Source organism: Eptatretus burgeri, chromosome 11 (genome assembly GCF_056783735.1).
Source record: "Eptatretus burgeri isolate ZD-2024b chromosome 11, Ebu_testis_v1, whole genome shotgun sequence".
Classification (NCBI taxonomy): domain Eukaryota; kingdom Metazoa; phylum Chordata; class Myxini; order Myxiniformes; family Myxinidae; genus Eptatretus; species Eptatretus burgeri.
Genome location: NC_140971.1, coordinates 81,208,690 through 81,231,189, shown reverse-complemented (window position 1 = coordinate 81,231,189; position 22,500 = coordinate 81,208,690). Strand labels below are relative to the sequence as shown.

The window sequence follows — 22,500 nt, the reverse complement described above, 5'->3', positions numbered from 1 at the left end:
AAACACAAAATTACACATAAGTTTTCAATCAAATTAAATAAACATTAAACCAAGGTAGTGAGGTACAAGATAGGTCTCTCTCTATCAAGTGCAGCCTGTGGCTGCTGGTTGCATCATTGGTTGGGACGTGGCTATGCCACTGATGCAGTGTCCTCCTTACCAGTACACTGGTACTCATTTTGCTGACCTCGGAAGGATGATAGGCTGAGTCAACCTCCTGGTGTATTTTAATTCAGCGGCCAAACGGGGCTTGAACTCAGGACCCTAGGATCCCAATCTGCCACCCTAACCACTAGGCCAACACCAGGCTACAAGATAGGTGAGAATACAATTTTGATTTGTAATTCAAGGCAACATAAGATTTAAAAAAAAAATGGACTGAAATCAATCAGAGCAGTTATACGGTTATGAATTGTAACACAAAATCGAACATCTCTTAAACATAACCGGAAATATTTTCAACGAGGAAGCATATTTTATAGCTGCCTGTCAGACCATTCCAAAGCAATATATATATATATATATATATATATATATATATATATATATATATATATATATATATATATATATATATATATATATATATATATATATCAAGATGCAGTCAATGATTAAATGAATTGCTAAAACCAAGTTTCTGAATTTGTTTCTGCAAACGAGTTTCATCAACAGCCCATTTGTGTCCAAAGGGTTATGATGACACTTTCTGGAGATATAGTTCAAGTCACGTTTCACACCGAACCATCTGACATCATGCATTCTTTCACCAATAAATAACACCTCTACTGTTTGAGAGCATCAACACATGAAGATACTAAGAATTCCAAAAGGCAGAAAAACATAATATACAGAAAAAAAAATCTTTAAAAAAAAGGGAAGTTCATGTCTTTTTTTCTTGATAATTTTGAGTGGTGGATGGTGTCTCCTCGTCAACGATTAAAAGTGCCATTAGGTTCGTGTTCGGTTAGTGTACATCTTTTGTATGTGCAGACTACTTTTTTGAATGCAGTGCACAAAAACAACAGACAACTGGAGTGTTATTCATCGGTAAATGCTTATATCTGATATTTTGGCCACACAGCAGCTTTCATCCAGTATATTATGTGAGATGTACAATAGGTTTTGATTTGAAATGCTTCCAGATCAATCAAGTGATTTTTTTTTTTTTTTTTTTTTTTCAAAATCAATCCCTGCGATTTTTATTTCTGAAAGTATTTCAATACATTATCTCTCCAAAATTTGTGGTAATTGCTGATGCTGATAGATGTTGTTGTTGTAGCCCCATCATTTCCTCAAGTCGATGCCGACGCATTGCTCGACTACACAGAGACAACGGCCACCGTCCTCTTGCGGCCAGCCAGAGGCCGAGGAGCCTCTGTGAGGTGAGAAAATAATTACTTTTTCGAACATCAAGGTGCTAATAATCACTCCTAATTGAACAAGCTGAAATAACACCCATTGATTCAGCTTTTGAGATATTTTCCTCCACGGGTTAAGAATCCTGATGATTCTGCAAAGGAAAAGAAAACCCCTGCAAGTACTGCAAACACGTCTCCCGTCACACGTCTGCTGTTTCACTCATTCGTGTTCTCCTTGGTTCTAACCATGTGATTACACCTAAATTGCTAACTCGTTCATCGAATGCATTCTAAATACTCATTCATTTGAATAAATACTGTCATCATGCACGTAATTTCATTTGCAGCATTGCAATGCCTCTATCACCTTTACTTATGATGGTTTAACAAAACTCGACATAAAAACATTAATCTTGCCTCCATAAGTGTGATGCGATTCTACTTTTTGGTGAGAAATGTAATTGAGGATTCAGCTTAAATGGAGAGCTAATAGCACTTTATTGTACATGCGATAAAATCAGCTTCCTTACCTCATTTTTAATCACTGACTTGTACAGTTATGGTATTAGGCACCATCCCTTGGTTATCATGATGTTTAAAGGCTCCAGGCCTTGGCCTCTAATTTAGTCTGTCATGTTTCAAATAAAATACCAAATCCAGGCGTACATGAACACGTGTTCAAATCACTATTCGACTAATGAGGCATGCTTTGACTTTATTTGAATGGGATTTGCAAACATTCGTCTTGTCTTATTGGAAGTGATCAGTGAAGATAAAATTGTTTCTGGTGCTGCTGATGCCATTTCTGCTGCTGCTGCTGCTGCTGCTGCTGCTGCTGCTGCTGCTGCTGCTGCTGCTGTTGATTAGCCCTGGCCAGTTCTGCTCGAACAGACCCGTGGCACGGTGATCGCCAATTGATCTCCTGGGAGCAATCCAGAGATCCTTCACATCTAAAATCTTGTATTCTTTCCTTTTTGGAGCCAGGACCTCGCAGTTTTTCATCATGTGTTTTGTTGTTGTTGTTGTTGTTGTTGTTGTTGTTGCCAATGCTGTTGTTTGTTTTCCGAATGATTCCAGAAGGATTTGTCAGTCTTTTTGAGTTGTTTTATTCATTCATGTTGTTGAAAACCTTTTTCGGGTTTGCATTTGTGCCGATAAATGCAATTTGACATTATAATTTGGTGAAATAATTTTTCGACGAAATTCACTTTCATTTTTATCAAGTGAAAATACATTGACTGAAGATTTGAAGGTATTTTGAAAGCGCAGAGAAACGGGAGATTTCACACAAGTCAAATGTTAGGATTATCGCTGTTTTTAATGTGCAGGGGAGGCATGACCACAGACTGCCGTGTAGGCAGAAAACCAAGATTTGGTGGACAATGTGGAGGTGGAAAATTATAGGGAACTTAGGAGATGGAGAGGAGTGGAATCTTATCAGCAGGTGTTGAATGGAACGATGCTCTTAATAATGTGCGATGAGTAACATTTTTGTAACAGCAAGCAATCATTAAGATAGTTATTACCTCTTTTACCGTGTGGTTATGCCCGACAGCTCCTACCGTCTCGTTGTGTCCATGGAAGCGGTCCGCAAAGCCCGTGCCTTGACACAATGTCAGGAGACCACTGCGGCCTTCCAGCAGCTGAGCCCCAACGTAGGTGGCCTTTACGTGGCTGCTGCACTTCCCGGTGACTCACTTTCAACTGAAAGACCATTCACTGTTGGAGACAACCGCACCTACGGGGGTTTTTGGAATGCACCACTTGCTGCTACCAAGATTTATACCATTTACCTGCAGGCTTTTTGTCACCATGGTGAGGTGAGTGAGCATGCATGGCAATTCACGAACATGATATTTAGAGTTGGCACTCACTGCATTCTATTTAGTCAATGTTATTTGGGTTTAAATCCAAGAGATTGCTCTGTTTCAAGGAGAACCCAAACACAGTTTTTTTTTTTCTCCCCATGAAAACCATTGAGAATCATTAATCACAGTCTAATTTGAAGGCAAAAATATTTTGAATTTTTTTTGTCAATCACAAAGTGTCGAAAAAAGCCCGAGAGTGTCGATTTTCGATTTCACTAGTGGCACCACATACTGAAGCCATTTTGATCTAAATGGTGGTTTCCATTGAGAAACAGGTCGAGCTCGGATTCCGATACTGATTCCATCGTCATCAGCGACTCCAAAGGTTTTCAGAATGTTGAAACTGATCAGTGGGGTTTTGAAGGAATGGTTGGAGACAAAATTAGTGATGGAAATGCTTTTGGGGGGGATTGTGGAGCTGAATTGTTTCGAGCCTTGTGCAAGCGATTCAGAGGAAGAAGGTGGAAGTGTTAGTGAGGATGAAAACGCTGGTCACGTGATCACCTCTGCTCGGTCGGGTTTGATTTTCTGTTCAATTGACGGTCTATAAGGGATGGATTTTGTATTGATGGATAAATTAATTTATATATTACCTGAGCTGAAATACCCATCATCACCTGACAGCATAAAGATCTCCCAGGCAGTCTCGGACACCACGGACAAAATGGGAGATTAATGCTTTGTCCCACTGTTGCAGGCTGACATATGTCAGCGGGATCGTCCCGTTTCATACTTTTCTTGGACACCATTTGTATCCGTGCGGTGTCCCACCGTCATGTCCGTGAGGAGCTAATGTCCCTCCTCCAGTAGATGGGGGATTGTGGAGGGAGAAGGAGGGTGGAGTGAAGGTGTAGGATTGTGGTGGTGGTATTGTAAGAGTGATGGGCAATTGAGGGGGGATCGTGAAGGGGAATGGGTGGGACCCTGAAAGTTTTAGCTTCCTCCGTCAAATTATTTCGGAGTAGTAGATGATGCATACATACATACTTTCTTTCCACAATAAATAGATGGTGGTTCATTTGTTTTGGAGAAATTTGTATTGAGAATAGAAAATTATTTTCAGGTGCTCTTGTGGTAACTGCTGGGCAATGGCAACAGGTGTTTGCTTCACCGCTCAAATCACCCATGTACATCGGCCGATAGCTGGGTAGAGATGGTGTTACAGTTTTGAGTGATGGCTGTTTCTTCCTCTTCATGGTGGGTATGGCATTCTCTTTCAATCGTGGTGGATAACCACAAGATCTATCCATCTGTGTTGTTTCATAACAGTGCTCTGTAACATGTTCTGAGCACAAAAACGAACGTTTTGTCAGCTTGGTCTACAATAGGGTATTTTGGACAAACCTCGTCCAATTTCTGGCAAACTTCCAGTCTTTCAGCCATTGGTGTAGCCTGAAACCATCTCGGTTTGTCGTACTATACAAGCACCAAGGACGCATCGACTCGGCATATTTGTGGAAAATCGAAAATTATTCACCGTTTGAGTTAAATCATACCACAATGTAACCCGTAGACAGTACGGATATGACGGTCAACTTCTGGGTGCGATGTCACAGCTCATCTGAAGAAGAAGATTTTGACTTGAATCGCAAATTTACCTACTTTATAATTCGTAAATCGGAAAAAGACACATCATATCAATTTTGTAGGGTATTAAGGGATAGACTTGTGTCATGGTGGTCTGAGCGTTTGGGTTTCCCTTTAAGAAAAAACAATTGGGGGAAATATTTTGAAAGGGGATACAAAATTGAATAAAGTGCAATAAATTCTATATTTTTTCCAACAAGTCCAAATTTCTACAATTGGAATTTTAATTACTAGAAACACCTGCTCCCTTTGGGAGCATTGGCAGTTAGTCTCGCCCCCCACCCCTCCTTTCGTGTGGGGGGTGGGAATCCTGGGAAACACTAAGACGAATGCAAAATTTGGTTGAGAGTCGTCTCACCTCCCCCGCCCCCCTTACTGTTTACGCTGTTGCTGATTGATAAAACCAGTCCGGTGGCTGAGGGGTGTGTGTGGCATTGGAATTCTCATTATGTACTATTTGAATGTCTGCAGCTGTAGAGGAACTCGGGCAGAGTTTGAAACAACAAAGGCCTTACATTGTGCAGCTTTTCTTAGTTACTTTATGCAGATTTCATGAAGACTTGAAGATAACAGTCCATCAACAACCCATCAAACTTGGCAGAACTAGAGCAATTTTCACATGAAGAAAGGGCAAAGATTTCACCATCCTACTGGTGAATGTAAACCTGGGAGAGACCTACACACAAAGACTCATCGCAGTCATTGCTGTAAAAGGCGTTTCCACCAAGTATAGACCAAAGGGGCTGAATACTTTTACAACCAGTGAATTTGGATTTGTACATGTTTTTTGCAGGTAATCCTGACATGTAACCGACTTCTACTATAAGAGTATTTAGTTTGATTTCTTCAGTTATGAATAAAATGAGTTCATTTGGAAAAATTGTTTCTACGTTATTGCAATTCATCGAAAAGTGGCATTATTGATTGGGGGTGAATACTTTCTCAGGTCACTGTATATATGTGTATGTACCTTGTATATATTTGTACATGGACAGATATATGTATAGTTGTGTGTGTGTGTGTGTGTGTGTGTGTGTGTGTGTGTGTGTGTGTGTGTGTGTGTGTGTGTGTGTGTGTGTGTGTGTGTGTGTGTGTGTGTGTGTGTGTATTGTGACGTCCACGGGACTTGAACAGTCCCGCTAACGTAGAATGAGCCGAAACGAAGGAGGCGGTTTATTTATTAATAACCCAAAGATGGCGGTTCTAATCGCTCTACCGCAGACGGGACGAGGAAGGTGGCACGAGTCGCTTTTCACTGAGTTGATAACGTTTATTTCTATAACCAGAAATAACAAGACTCGGCAAGAAGAGGGATCCGGGGTGATTCGACGGGATGGTGGTGTTGGTTCGGGCGTGGGGAAAACACAGACAATTCCAATGAATATACAAATCTCAAACCCTCTCAGGTGCCAGGTACACACACACACACACACACACACACACACACACACACACACACACACACGACATAGCTGGTCCTGGTGGTCAGGCTGGCCCGTGGTGCGGACGCAACAGTCCCTGGATTGGCGCCGGACGAGCTGGCGTTGCGCTCGTCAGGGGCAGGAGACACCGTGGTACTGTCGACCTCCTGGTCCTGGCCGAAGTCCGCTCACAGCCGCCAGGGAACCAGTTCTGGCGCCAAGTTGTGAGCAGGAGAGGGAGGCAGGTCCGCCCGCCGTTCGACCCCGTACTCCGAGCCAGCAGAACCCCAGAGCCAACCAAGGTGAGGCACGAGGCTCAGGAAGGCCTCGAGACACGATGAAACCAGGGCCGAATCAGCGCAACAACACAGCACGCTCCCAGCACAACAACCTCCACCAGAACAGTTTTTCTGTCCCGATCTTCTTCCTCTTCCTTTTCGACCCCGAACAGAACCTTTTTATCCTCCCGTCCTCGTCACTTCCAATCGAGCCATTTTATTGGCCCTGCGCCATCGCCTTCCGCCAATCGTGATCACGGGGCGGAGCCATCCGCAGCACTGTCCTGTGACGTCACGGCAAGCCTCCAGGGACTACTAAAAGGGGTTTACGCAGACACACTTACCCTTTCCCGTGTCCCTATCTAATTACGTGACAATTATCATTTCCCCCTTGAAGAAATGGACATTTACTAGACAACTTATCACCACTGAATTGCTACTTATTACATCGAGATCCTGGTAAACTCGAACAGCATGGCATACCTAATTAAACATCCTAATTACCCTTTGAATGCATACCCCCCCCTCAAACGTAACACTGCCCCCTCCTCTGGTACAGCAGCTCCTGCAAGGTATATCACAGGCGCTACCGTACCAGCCTTAACACTTACTGACTCACACCTAATTAACCTAACGAAATAAAGTAGGAGGGGCAATAGGCAGCTAGTCGCAGCTAACTTACCTATCCTGCTTAATGTACTACCCGCTTATGGCCTTATCCTCGCCTAAACAATCATTCTTTTTTTTATTATTATTTTTTTATTTTATCACATGAGAGCACTGAGCAAAGTTGCACTCCATTCTCTGGATCATCGCTCTTGCCCAACACTCTTCCAGTGATCTGGGGAGGGGAAACAAAAGGTTCCACAAAAAAAAACAACACTTATACTTTACATTCCTACTCTAAGCCTTAACGACACTATTCACGGAATATTTACACTTGACCGCGTCCCCCAGTGGATGCTAATAGATCCAGCATTACCTGGGGAGCCAATTTTCAAATTTGCTTGCCCAAAAATTATGCGGACATCATGCCCTTGCTGCACCTGTCAAGTTGTGTGGGATCGAGTGGGACTCATACATCTTCACAACACTCACACCATGCTCATCATCACATTTCTAGGTCATGGTCCCCATTTTAATGGTGCAGGCTGAATCCCGTCATGGCCGTGGGGTGGGTTACCACAAGATGATGGGGGCATCTCAGGTGCAACCATGCCCACAGGTAAGCTTTAGTCCAACCCGGACGTTTCTCCGCCCCGCTCCCTTTGATTCCCACCCCCTGGTAGCCATCAGCTCTAACCCGTACAACACACTGGAAGGGGTCTCACTGGCTCCTCTGGCCTTCCTGGGTCGCCAAGGTCCTACCCGCCTTGGTCGCCCAACCAGACCCTCTCCCAGTTGCCTCCAGACACTGTCACCATGAGCCACCAGGTGGTGAATCTCCTTGAAGGGGGTCGCAATTCCCGCTCACCGTGAGCTTCAGCAATCCCTGTGGACAAGCACGTCATCCCCACCCACAAAACCCACATGACTCCCCCCACCCCATCGGCCTTACATGTGACACCTGCATGTCTAACACTTCACCGACCATGACCTTCGCTGTTACCACACCATGTCCAATAAAAAAATAAACGTGTGCACCATACATTTCACTTCTTAACTTGAAACAACTCACACAGCACTTTTCCTCACCCGATCCACGCACCAGCCATTGGACAGCCACTCGTGCCCGCTTTGTTACCAATTACCCACTGTCCCGATTGTCACTCTAAAACCCAGCAGAACTAACAAACCCATGCCAATTTTCCCACAATTCATTTTTTTCCACCAAAGGAGGGACTTCGCCACAATCTCACCAGCCGAGCATGGCCCTATATGCTCAGCCCGATCTAGTCTCCCCGGCCCCCGACAGTGATTTCCGGACCCGACCTATAAAAGGGCATCTCGGATAGACCTGGCGGTTCAGCAGGAGGATTCATCCTCTGAAGCATCTGGGTAATGCCAATTTCTCCCAGCCCCTCTCCCTGATCCTGAATCTCCGCCTGTCGGATCGTCACCGATGGCCTCTCGGGCACCCGACCCGGCCGACTCCACGAGGCCAGCCTGGCCGCGCACTCGGCCGCTCGGTGCATGGTGGGTGGATCCTGAAGCTCCACCAGCGCTCGGACCTCAGGGTCAGGAAGAGCAGCTAAAAATTTCTCGAGTGCCAGTCTGTCCCATGCCTCCACTGTAAGGTCCCGATACGCGATCCTGACTGATTGGTAAATGTCCTGTGCCAGCTCCTTCACTGTCTCACTCGGCTTTAATCTGCGATGCTGGAGCTGGGCCCGCACCAGATCACAGTTCGCTGCAAACCCAAACCGACGGCTCAACGCCTCGCAAATGTGGATGCTGGTCAACATCCCCTCCGCGATCACGTTTAACACATCTGCGGCTGGTCCATGCAACGTTGCCACCAAATTCCCTGTACGTTCCCGTTTAGTCAGGAAATACACTCAAATTGCGTCAGAAAAGCTTCAACGCTCCCTGACCCGTCGAAATTTACCAGGGGGGTCACTTTCCCAGTGGCCCGCTTCCCAGTTTCTCCCTTGTCCGAATCCAGCCCAGGGATCAAACACCCTTGTGGCTGCTTATCCAATTTCGGAGCCCACTGTGGCCAAAGATGTTTTGTGGTGAGGGTCTCATGGGTCAATTTTGCCTCCTGTTCCAAACGTTGAATGGACCGATTCACCTCTTCCCGCAGGATCTTCTGGGCCCGCACAACCTCCTCCAAGGCTCCGTCGCGAGTTTGTAGCTGCTCCTCAACCAACCCGGACACTCTACTTACAAAAGACGGCTCTACCAGGCCTTTATCCAAGACTTCATCTTGGCTCATAATTTTATCTTGTTCGTCCAAACGAGCCTCCAATCCTTTTACCTCCTCTGCCAAATTCATCCCTTGCTTCCTCAGCTCTCCCCACTCTTCAACTTGCAGCTGCATACGAGCATCCACACAGGCACCATGACGTTCCAGGCTTTCATCCACTTTATCAACCCGAATGTTCGTTGCATCAATTTTATCTACCAATTTTTTCCGTATATTTTCCCCCTCCAATGTAATTTCTACCTTTGTTTCCTCCAATCTTTCCTCAAATTTATTTTGTATTTCCCGCAATTGAACATCCACAAACTCCTGCATCTCAGTTTTCATTTTCTCCATCTTTTCCCCCAATTCATCCCTCATTAAATCAATCCGTGCACCCAACTGTACCCCCATTACCCCCAATTGATCTGTCATTTCTGCCCTCTGTGCCGTCATTTCTGCCCTCTGTGCCACGAATTGATTTGCTATTTGTGCCGTCATGTCCCCTATTAAACGTTCCAACATTGTCTGGATTGTCATCGCACCGGTTTCCGGCGCTGCCGGCTCCATTACTGGCGATGAAGCACGGTCTACGCTTGGAATGGGGGAGGTTCCAATCCGACCCCCGTCTCTCTCTTCTTCCCCCGACTCGCTGCCAGACACGTGGCCTTCCTCCTCAAACATCTGCACATCCGCCATGGTGCAGAAGTCCCGTTTGCCGCCAATTAAATTTAATTTGAAAAATCCCGCCAAAATTTTCCCGCGCTTTTCTGTAGTAATTTTATATTCCAATCCGTGGCGAGATTTCAGTTCTGGTATATTCTTTAGAGGGGTTCGAACATCCAACACCCTGACACCAATGTGACGTCCACGGGACTTAAACAGTCCCGCTAACGTAGAATGAGCCGAAACGAAGGAGGCAGTTTATTTATTTATAACCCAAAGATGGCGGTTCTAATCACTCTACCGCAAACGGGACGAGGAAGGTGGCACGAGTCGCTTTTCACTGAGTTGATAACGTTTATTTCTCTAACCAGAAATAACAAGACTCGGCAAGAGAGGGATCCGGGGTGATTCGACGGGATGGTGGTGTTGGTTCGGGCGTGGGGAAAACACAGACAATTCCAATGAATATACAAATCTCAAACCCTCTAAGGCGCCAGGTACACACACACACACACACACACACACACACACACACACACACACACACACACACACACACACACACACACACACACACACACACACACACACACACGACGTAGCTGGTCCTGGTGGTCAGGCTGGCCCGTGGTGCGGACGCAACAATCCCTGGATTGGCGCCGGATGAGCTGGCGTTGCGCTCGTCAGGGGCAGGAGACACCGTGGTACTGTCGACCTCCTGGTCCTGGCCCAAGTCCGCTCACAGCCGCCAGGGAACCAGTTCTGGCGCCAAGTTGTGAGCAGGAGAGGGAGGCAGGTCCACCCGCCGTTCGACCCCGTACTCCGAGCCAGCAGAACCCCAGAGCCAACCAAGGTGAGGCACGAGGCTCAGGAAGGCCTCGAGACACGATGAAACCAGGGCCGAATCAGCGCAACAACACAGCACGCTCCCAGCACAACAACCTCCACCAGAACACTTTTTCTGTCCCGATCTTCTTCCTCTTCCTTTTCGACCCCGAAAAGAACCTTTTTATCCTCCCGTCCTCGTCACTTCCAATCGAGCCGTTTTATTGGCCCTGCGCCATAGCCTTCCGCCAATCGTGATCACGGGGCGGAGCCATTCGCAGCACTGTCCTGTGACGTCACGGCAAGCCTCCAGGGACTACTAAAAGGGGTTTACGCAGACACACTTACCCTATCCCGTGTCCCTATCTAATTACCTGACAATTATCATTTCCCCCTTGAAGAAATGGACATTTACGAGACAACTTATCACCACTGAATTGCTACTTATTACATCGAGATCCTGGTAAACTCGAACAGCATGGCATACCTAATTAAACATCCTAATTACCCTTTGAATGCATACCCCCCCTCAAGCGTAACAATATATATATATATATATATATATATATATATATATATATATATATATATATATATATGTATACATACATACATACATACATACATACATACATACATACATACATACCCCAAACCCTATCACCGAAGTGGGCACCGCAAAGCAATTGCCACAACGCCTATTACTACATGCATCCTGACCAACATGAAATGCTTGCCATACATTAACCTCTCTGGTTCACAAAACAGTTCTGGTTGCAGCTCGGAACAATTTCAATTGAAAATACTCTTCTGTCTAAACCAGTGATCTTGACTTTTTTCTTAGAGGGGGGCCACTTTTGCCGATAAGACATCAGTGTGAGAGCCGCCACACCACCTGCAGGACTCAGTCGTGGCTGCTATTCGGCCCCACCCCCATGTATTCTTCTTCCTTGTGGTTAACTGGGCTGCAAGCATATAATTGTTTGTATCCTGCCATCTACTAATGTAGTCATCTTACTTTTATATTCGTGTTTGAACACTCATTGGAAACCATTGGGTCAATTTGATAGCATTTATGGCGGATTATGATGGTGTGTTTTCACATTTGTGTATTATCGTCAGAAGCTACACTTCGGGCCACCAGGGGCCGCACTTCAGGCCACCAGAGGCCGCCAGTGGCTCTCGGGCCGTGCATTGAAGAACAGAGGAATAAACGGTTGCATAGGCTCTGCTTTTGGCATGAGCTAAGCTCTAGCCCCCTACATTTCCATAGGATTGTACTGCAGCCAATACCGAGAAGATAATTTAATTCTCAATTTTATCAACTAGTCCACCCCGCAGAGGGAACATCCACGAACACGTGTTTCGGGCTTGTTGGCCCTCATCACTGTGGAGCAGAAGCTCCTCCCCTGGGTGATTTAATTTAAATTTTTTAATTGTTCCATGTTCTTCTTTTTTGTTCTTTTTAATTTAAATTGTAATGACATTGAATTACCCATTCAAACCTATAACATGTAAATGTTAACTATTTCAAACTACCATTGACTATATGGTTACAATGAAGTGCATGGATTATAAGCCTTGCATTCCAAATTACTAATTAATCATAAAGAGTGCTTCGCTCAACTTTAAGTCCATGTATAAGGAAACATGGACATTAAAACAAGCGACAATCACTCGGGGTGTTTGTGGAGAGGGATGTTGTACAGTGTAACTTTAATTTTAATTTTGCAAGAATTTAATGAAAAATATTCGTATTGTCACATCATACGGTCTGCTAACACAGATCGCTCCACTCCAGGGGTACAACCCCCGCTAGTGGCAGAAATGGTGTTTAAATAACTGCCTTATTAATGACTATTACCATTTAGCATTCCCCAAAGATGTTTCAACCCAATAAAAGTGAAACACGGTGGTCAAACATGCACGAAAAGCAAAAGGCAAGAATATGTTCCTTATCATACTAAAATATGCAATTTTGCTGTCTGTCTGTCTGTCTGTCTGACCACGATACATTGTCGTTACTTATCCAATCTCAACTAATCTTGACAAGAGGACTAAGGGTCACATGATGGAGGTTATAGCGACTTCAATCCCCCCCCCCTCTCCAGGGGGTTTTCCACCTTGGGAGAAATCTGTGTTAAGGTGTATATCCTTGTTAAGATGGGTGGGTAATTGTGGCGTTTTTCCAAGGCCGCTTCTCACAACAAAAGTAATAACAACACTAATGATAATAGCATAATATGAATGTTATTACAAAACAACATGAACACTAATAATATCCCTCCTCCCCAAAGGATTTTTCCTCCTTGGACAAATGCTGTGTTAATCTATCTATAATTCCAACAGTGTGTGTGTGTCTGTGTCTGCTGTGTCTGTCTGTGTGTGTCTGGGTCTGTCTGTGTGTGTGTGTGTGTGTGTGTGTGTGTGTGTGTGTGTGTGTGTGTGTGTGTGTGTGTGTGTGTGTGTGTGTGTGTGTGTGTGTGTGTGTGTGTGTGTGTGTGTGTGTGTGTGTGTGTGTGTGTGTGTCTGTGACCGCTGTTTCTCGACAACCACTGGTCCGATCTAATTGAAACTTGCCGTATATTGCTGGGGCCCTGTGGATGTGCCTTTTCAGGGTTTGATATTAATTGGACAAGTGCTTCCCAAGTTATGGCCATTTATTTACCAACCAATGACAGGACATGTTGCTGCGGCTATTTATTTACCAAACCAATGAGAGGACAAGTTGCTGCGGCCATTTATTTACCAAACCAATGACAGGACATGTTGCTGTGTAGGCGTGGCCGATGGGGATCGGTGCCTTAATTACTGTGGCGTAGGAGTGGCAATGGTCAATGGCAGCGAATGTCATGGCAAGCAAAGACAGGGAGGTAAACTTGATTTTAATTTGGATTTTAATTAACTCTGTGTGTAAGTATCACAGCAGTTGTTACTTCAATGCAAGCGATAATTCGTGGAATGATGCGAACATTCCGTACAGGCACGCACCACTTCCGGATAGTGATGACTTACTGTATTCTAATAATTTCTCGATTTATTTTGCGCATTTATAGATAAACACAATGCCCCAATCCAGTCGTCGTTTACGAGAGCGAAGGAACGGCCTGTGTGGTTGTTTGAAAGTTTATTATTTTAATTTTTTTTTGCACGTGCGGCCACACACATATGGCCACGCATGTACGGCCACGCACGTACAGGCACGTACTAGTGTGTATAAATATCTTTTAGTGGTATTTTGAGCCGAGCTATACTGTAATCTATATCCCCGATGTTATCTATACAGTATATGCCAGAGAGGATGTACAATAGAAATAACCTGAACTTCTGTACAATAGGAAATAAATAAGGCCGAACCCAACTACAGCGCCAAAATATCAGACTCGTACAATGAAGAAACAAAGGTGCAGCTGAAGGCTTGTGGCATGCATGAGCTGAATGTGGCATACAGGTCATCGTAGTACAGAGTGAAGTGCAGCTCGGGACCAGAAGGATGGCAGGAGCGATGCTGTCTCGAGGCGAATGATTGTGGCATCCACATCTCTCCTAGCAGTCCTTTCATGGTGAGCAAGGGAAGCAGAGAGGGTGAAGAAGATGTTCCCTCTTCAAAGTATGAAGTCCAACCCACTCGGTGGTTCTCCACAGAGATCCTGCCCTTCTGCATGGTGGGTCCTCTGGCCCACCCTCAGTACATGGCGGGACATCATTGGCCACCGTTTCTGGTGGGTGTTGTCAACGTTTCGTGCCAACCCACTCCTCTACAAGGCTCTGCGGCCGACGTTATTGCCATGGCTTGCAGTCTTTCGGCCAAACAGTTTGTGCAATGCCCTTTTAAGTGCCTTTCTGTGTGGATTTCCATAGCCCCAAGTCTTCCATCTGGCCTCGCCTGCTCACAGGAAGTTTTACACAATACAACCTTCCTCTGTGCTAACACTGCCTTAATGTTTACACCCGCCACCTCCTCGGTGCACGTTTTACATTACGAATTACAGTAATACCTTGTGTGGTATTTTGAAATTGGGCATTTTGAAACGTTAAAAAGTTCTGGAATCGGCACATCAACATATTTAATGCAATCAAGAACATCGACGAGTCTTGGAAGGAGGTGAGGTGTGCAAACCTCAACGGTGTGTGGAGGAAACTCTGGCCTGATCGTGTTCCTCACTCCCAAAGGAGGATTTAAGAAGAGGTGATTCAGGATGTTATTGAAAACATTGAAATGGACAGACAGCTGGGATTCGAGGAACTTTTTTGATTCTGAGGCAAACCCCCAATTAAATTGCACTTGTTAAGTTTCATTTTACTGTCCAATACTGTTCTGTATATACTTTTATTAATCATTACAGCTACTATTTATTCATTAATAAGCACAACTTTATCTTTAGAACTCCTATTTTGGGGAAAATGCTGGTTTTTGACATCCTTCATGAACGTATCTCCTATTTATAACATTCTTACTGCCAAGTTTGGTGACAATCACTCAAGCCAATACAGAGACACCCCCTATTCAAAATGCCCCCCAAAATTGAAAAATCTATGAAAGCTAATAACTTAATTTTTTCACCATAAATCCACCATTAGACTCCTATTATATATTCAAGCCAGGCTTGGTTGCACTGAAGTCTATATGGCTGATGGGAATAGCTGGGTACTGATATGGAGAATCCCCTCTTCCCACTCCCCCAATAGTCTGCCCTCTAAATTTACTGCTCTCCACACTACCCACATCCCTTATCGTTATGCTCCCCATTGCTCCTCATTATGGGTGTTAAGTTTCCTTACAATCACTCAAATCGTCACAGATCCTCTATATCATTTCCCTATACCACCTAAAATAACTACCCACACCCACATGACACCACTCCCCATGAGGTCCCCCATTATATCTGCCAGGTTTGGTGAACCTACAATGTACCATTCTCAAGATATACAACATATAATGGAACAGACAGAAAAAAAAAAACGGATTGTGACAACAAGGGCAACTTTGTGTTTGTGTCAGCTTTGTCTGACCCACCCTGCCAGTAGGGAGTGGCCCTGCCACTCCAATAAGGATGATGTGAGACTGGTTATCAAATGTGCCGCATGTTGACCATGTGCTTCTGAAGTATCGTTTTTAGTAATCAAGTGATGAATGGTCAGGAGTGACTCTTGAAAACAAAAGTTATCAAAATGAAATTCAGTTACTTTGAACTAATCATAATATTTCCGCAGTCAAGCTTTACGTGTCAACTCGGGTCACAGGAAATCGGATAAAACTGTAGAGGTGACACTTCGGGTCTGACGGCAGCTGTAAGAAAGTATGAAAAACTAGAGGGGGAGCACTCGGGAGAGTGCAAAACCTCCGCCGCCAATACTGCTGGGTCACTCAAGTGAACCATATATTTTATTCATTAAATATGATGTCAACAGTGCTGAGAGTTATAGTTGTTTTTTCCATTTTTTTTGGGGGGGGAGGGTTGGAAATCACTTAAAACATGTAAAAACGCAAAAAAAATCGAAATTTTGTTGAAAAAAAAAAGTTGCAAAAATTTTTTTTCTCTAACAATTTTTTTTGGGGGGGTTGGAAATCACTTAAAACATGTAGAAATGCAAAAAAAAAATTCCCTTTTTGGGGGGGGGGTAACAATTTTTTGGGGGGGGTTGGAAATCACCTAAAACATGTAAAAATGCAAAAAAAGAAAAAAATTTTCTCAAACAATTTTTTTGGGGGGGTTGGAAATCACTTAAAACATGTAGAAATGCAAAAAAAATTCTCTAACAATTTTTTTTGGGGGGGGGTAACAATTTCTTTAGGGGGTTGGAAATCACTCAAAACATGTAGAAATGAAAAAAAATTCTCTAACAATTTTTTTTGGGGGGAGGTAATTTTTTGGGGGGGGGGGAGTTGGAAATCACAAAACATGTAGAAATGCAAAAAAAAAATTCTCTAACAATTTTGTTTTGGGGGGGAGGTAATTTTTTTTTGGGGGGGAGTTAGAAATCACTTAAAACATGTAGAAATCAAAAAAAATTCTTTTTTTGGTGGGGGGGTAAAAAAAAAATTTGGGGGGGGTGGAAATCACTTAAAACATGAAGAAACGCAAAAAAAAAAAAATTCTCTAACAACAACCAAGTCCAAAATTTAATGGCATGATCCTTGGACCATTCCTAACCCCCCCCCACCAAGTTTCGTCGAAATCCGTCGAGGAGTTTTTCCGTAATACTGTTCACAAACAAACAAACAAACAAACAAGCAGAAAGGGGTGAAAACAGTAACCTCCATCCATCTTCGAAGTTGGCGGAGGTTAACAATAACAGCTTGCAGTGAATAATAAAAATAAAGTAGTATTTGAAAGGCATATAAATAGTTACATCATAAAGAACGAGAGGGGAGCACATTGGTAGAGTGCAAAACCTCTGCCGCCAATACTGCTGGGTCACTTAAGTGAACCTGATATGCTATTCATTGTAGGTCAAAACGGATCAGACTCTACTGAACCACGATTGAATAAACTAAACTAGATCGACGCGCATGTAGAAATGCCAAAAAAAAAAATCGAAATTTTTTTGAAAAAAGTTGCAAAATTTGTTTTTTTCTGTCTAACAAATTTTTTGGGGGGGCGGGGGGCTGGAAATCACTTAAAACATGTAGAAATGCAAAAAAAAATTCAAATATTGTCCAAATAAAATCGAAATTTTTTTGAAAAAAAGTTGCAAAATTTGTTTTTTTTCTCTAACAATTTTTTTTGGGAGGGGGGTTTGAAATCACTTAAAACATGTAGAAATGCAAAAACAAAAATTCAAATATCTTTCAAAATGACCGCCTTAGCGGCCATATTGGACTTTGAACCAAGTCAAAATCAAATGGCATGATCCTTGGACCATACATAATCCCCCCACGAAGTTTCGTCGAAATCCGTCCAGGAGTTTTTCCGTAATACTGTTCACAAACAAACAAACAAACAAACAAACAGACAGGGGTGAAAACGGTAACCTCCGTCCATCTTTGATGGCGGAGGTTAACAAGGTGCATTTAAAAAGATTCCGTTTAATAAGGTGAGGATTACAAGTTGGAAAACGTTCCAGGTCGCAAAGGATTGGAGGATTGGATTGGAGCACAAAGTGAGAGTAAATAATAATTTCTTTCAAAATAATGTTGGTTATAAAATAAATAAACCAACAATAATAACCAACATTAAAAAAATAATGTTGGTCAACACTGACTACATAAACCGCAAAGGAAAAATTAATAGATGGTCGAAGAAAGGATCTCAGATTCTGGGAATAGAAGGACTAAATTCCCAATGCATAGGCCATAATAGAGAGGCCTATCAGTTTTCATGGGAATTAGTGTGATGAAATTGCTGGAAAACACAAGTTTAGTTCTAATTTTTTTGCAGTCGAGTGTAGTTGGTCACTATTGACTTCATCGGCATAGAGGAAAAATATCCAAATCAGTGTAGATGAAGAAAATATCAGTGGGAATAACTAGACCTCGGTGTTATCCGATTAAATATTCACACCATATTATGGAAATGTTGAAAGTGAAAATTGCATGTAGTTTGATTAATCTGAGGAATTTCGGAACAATACCCGCAGATCCCTTCTTGTTCAGTGTGAGAAAAGGCGAATAAAACAATTGTATTAAAATAATTGGAAATGATTTTTAAAATGACGGTTAATACCCGGGGTATAAAGTGCATCTTTAAAAGTGTGGGGTGAAAATCACATATAATTTCATTAATAGGAATTGATTATTTTAGGAGGTCACCTAAATGAAAATTTTCTTGTTAATGATTTTCTTCATTGAGATCCTGTTGCACATTATTTAGAAACGATATACTGACAATACACTGATTTGTAAGAATTCCGTAGTACTCAAATATTTCAAAGAAAGTGTGACAAAATTAATACCGTACACATTCTTTCATTGTACATGTCCAAGATATACAAGATATAAGGGAACAGACAGATAGACAAACAGAAAAATAGGACTGTGCATCCTGAAGCTCACCTGGATCAAGAGCAACAGTCATGGAAACCCCCCACAAACCCCTTTAGACCCTGATTTTTTTAATGCCATGAACAAACTTTGGTACATCATGGGTGATGAAGGTTGTGGTCAAGTTTCATTGAAATTGTGTGTGTAGTTTCAAAGAAGAGAGCAAATACCTATTCTGGGGGGGCTCAACCACCCCTCCCCCCCCGACCACCCCTTCCCCCCCCCCCCCCGACCACCCGTAGACACCTATAATGAGTGCAGATTTTGATGTGGTCAATACACTTTAGTACGTCACATGTGATGAAGCTTGTGGTCAAGTTTCATCGAAATTATGTGTGTGGTTTCGAAGAGAGCAAATACCTATTTTGAGGGGGGGCTCAAACACCCCCACCCCCCCATCCATAGACCCCCTGAATGAGCGCAGATTTTGATGTGGTCTATACACTTTCGTTCGGCATCAGATATGAAGCTTGTGTCCAAGTTTCATCAAAATTGTTTGTTTGGTTCAAGCGATAATGACTGAAGTGTTTACAGACTGACTCACTCACTCACTCACTCATCTACGGACACTGTTCAATCACATAAGCTCACCTGACAAGTCCAGGTGAGCTAAAAATGGTGTGACAATAACGGCAGCTCTGTATTTCTGTCAGGTTTGCCTGGTGCGCAACTGGTTAGCAAATTCACCGCAAATGGACCAATATAAATCACACAAACGGCCGAATACACAACAGAGAAAGATGTTGGGAGTTCCTTTTGTTATTAGCTTATGATGGTTCCCAGAGGGAGACATGAAGTGTTTAGTCTTGGTATCCTGCGTTTTCCATTATTTTTATTCCATTGTATTTCCATGTTTTATGAAGGGGCAATTGTGTTAACCAATCATCGTTAGGAATGGAATAAGGTAAAAGTAACATTGAAGTTGACCATAGCTAGTCTGTGGTAGACAACAAAGATGCTGTTAGATACAGAACATGTGGCTGAGTAGTGATCACTGAAACTTGCTAATTTAAACTTTTTTGTGATTAGTGGAGTTAAGAATGACCTTTACATGGTTGCAGGAAGGTGTAGGTCGAATATTAATGGTTTCAATCAATTTCTTATGTTGAAATAGTTCTAGACCAATATCCACCTCGAAACCTTTGAAAATTTCCCATTTTTGGTTGTGGTCAGTCTAGGGCATGGCCGTTACCAAGTTACAGAAGAGCCATCGCCCAAAAACGATGTTTGCAATCGATCTCTCATGTCAAAAAACCCTATTGTAGATATTAAATTTATCCATATTGGACAAATTTTTGATTTTTCGCATCGGCTGTGACTTCCTGCATGTGGAAATATGGCTGCTACAACTTCTCTGAGCACGGGAACCATGGGACTTTTTTTTGGTCACTACTGGGGCCGAGAAAATGGGTTTCCTGAAAAAAATATCCTGGTTATAAATTATTTCCCAGACCATCTGTAATTCGACCTGACTAAAAGGGAGAAGGAGACAAGAGGGGCAAGAGAGGGAATCACAACAACCAGGGGCAGATTAATGCACGGGCATACAGAGCCTGTGCCCAGGGAGTTCAACAAGGGCCTCGAGCTCAATGTGGGCACCGATCCCAACGTGGGCCCCAAGCTCAATGTGAGCCCCGAGCTCAATGTGGGCACCGGGCAGAGTTGGCTTGAGAGCCATGCAACCCATGCTATTGCATGTCCCCAGATAACATGGGGCCCCACACGGCCGATTATGGTTCACAATCTTTTGAGACGCCTCTCTCCGCCCCCTTGGGTGGAGTCTCACTTCGCCGACAAAACATATCAACGTGTGAATGATGATAAACACAGCACAAAGAGAATGCTCCATCTCAAGGAAGGAAAGCAGTCATGTAATGAATCAATTTTAAAAATGTTTTCTTCTGATGTTTAACTACATAGGACTATTACAAAATGAGGGGGTAAGGTTAGGTTTGTAGAGAAAACAAGTTGAATAATAACTACATTTAATGTATACATATGCAACAATAATCACAATAAACTTTGTATAATTCCTCATGTTAATATATGTTGACATTGTGTAACAAATTCACACTACAATTTATTGTACAATCACAAAACAACTCCTCATTGGTAAATAGACTAACCCATGTGCATGGCGGAACAATGCGGTTTTTAAAATCAGAAATGTGTCTGAGCACCTGTCCCAAGGATGAAACGAAATTACCCCAGTGGTGCTGAAAAGCGAAAAACCACTCAACAAAGGGGGAAAGTGGTTTAAAATCACCCAGAATCAACTTTTTTCATAAGACAAGTGGAAGAACCAGAGAAGGGTCATCGGTTTAGCACATGTGGGGTGTGCCCCGTAACCAATCAACTTGCTATCGCTTGCTAAGCCAGCTGTTCCTTCTCAGCAGTTTCGTTGCACTGCTTTCCTGAGTACTCAAGCCACTTTGTGAGCACTCTACAATAAACTTTTAGCTCTTCTTCCACAAGCCTCATCTATGTAAATTAAAAAAAATATATGAAAATAAAAAATTGGTAACTCAACACCCCTGCAAGTGCTGGGCTGTGTTTCATTGCCAAGAGGCTGAAGCATGCAAACAAGCACTCCAACAAAATGGTTGTTGAGGAATGGTGGGCTTGGCAAGCATTAGCTAGATGATTGCTAATGGAACACATGAACATGGATTTTTTTTTTCCAAGGGGGGAAAAAAGGCAATAAAACATGGGAATTCCTCCAGATTTTTTGCATTCGAGTGTAAAGCAACATCGGTTAAGCGAGCGCAAAATAACACGGAGTTCTCTTTTTGGGGGAGTTTTGGGCCTCTATATTTTTTGTGCCCAGGGCTCTGAAAAATCTTAAGCTGCCTCCGCCAACAACAGTAGGAAAAAGGACATGAGGAGATCTGTGAAAGAGAGAAAGATGGGGCCGGGTACATGGGGAAAACAAGATGGACATGACAGGGAATTTCAGTGAGGAAAACAGGGAAGTTGAAGGGGGAGGCTTTGGAGTGAGTTAATGGGGGAAGAAAATATCATGGTTGTGGATGGGGAAAGATATGAGATGGTGGTGAACCAGAGGCGGGAAAAATATATTATCGCATTTCAGCTGTTATGCTTATATATGTCCAGAGAGTTGTATTCACACATTATTTGAAAATCCGGATGGTGGTTATCTCTGGTAGTATCCAGACAGTGGTTATATCCAGACGGTGTTTGTCTCCGGATGTGTCCGGATGGTATTTATCTCTGGGCATAGTTTGTCTCTGGACTTGTCCAAGTGATGGTAATCTCCAGGCATGTCTGGACGGTGTTTGTTTGTCTCCTGACTTGTCTGAGAGGTGTTTTATCTCCAGGCGGTGTTTGTCTCTGGATGTGTCCAGGTAGTATTTGGTCCCAGACGTGTCCAGGCTCTATTTGTCTCCAGATGTGTCTTGAATCTAGATGGTGTTTGTCTCTGGATGTGGCTGGACAGTGTTTGTCTCCGGACTACTCTGGGAGGTGTTTATCTCCAGGCGGTGTTTGTCTCTGGACGTGTCCAGGTGGTATTTGGTTCCAGACATGTCCAGGCTCTATTTGTCTCCAGCTGTGTCGAGATGGTGTTTGTCTCTGGACATGTCTGGAAAGTTTGTCTCCAGACTTCTCTGGGAGGTGTTTATCTTCAGGTGGTGTTTGTCTCTGGG

The 22,500-nt window shown here is 43.4% G+C and overlaps 1 protein-coding gene across 1 annotated transcript in view; it reads left to right on the top strand.

The window, feature by feature from the left end:
• LOC147017488 (receptor-type tyrosine-protein phosphatase mu-like) overlaps positions 1-22,500 on the top strand; it is a 513,419-nt gene that overhangs the window by 291,674 nt on the left and 199,245 nt on the right. The window contains exons 11-12 of the mRNA XM_085847977.1: positions 1,283-1,385; positions 2,917-3,181. Of these exons, the coding sequence (XP_085704103.1) occupies positions 1,283-1,385; positions 2,917-3,181 (368 nt within the window). The remainder of the gene's footprint in view (positions 1-1,282; positions 1,386-2,916; positions 3,182-22,500) is intronic.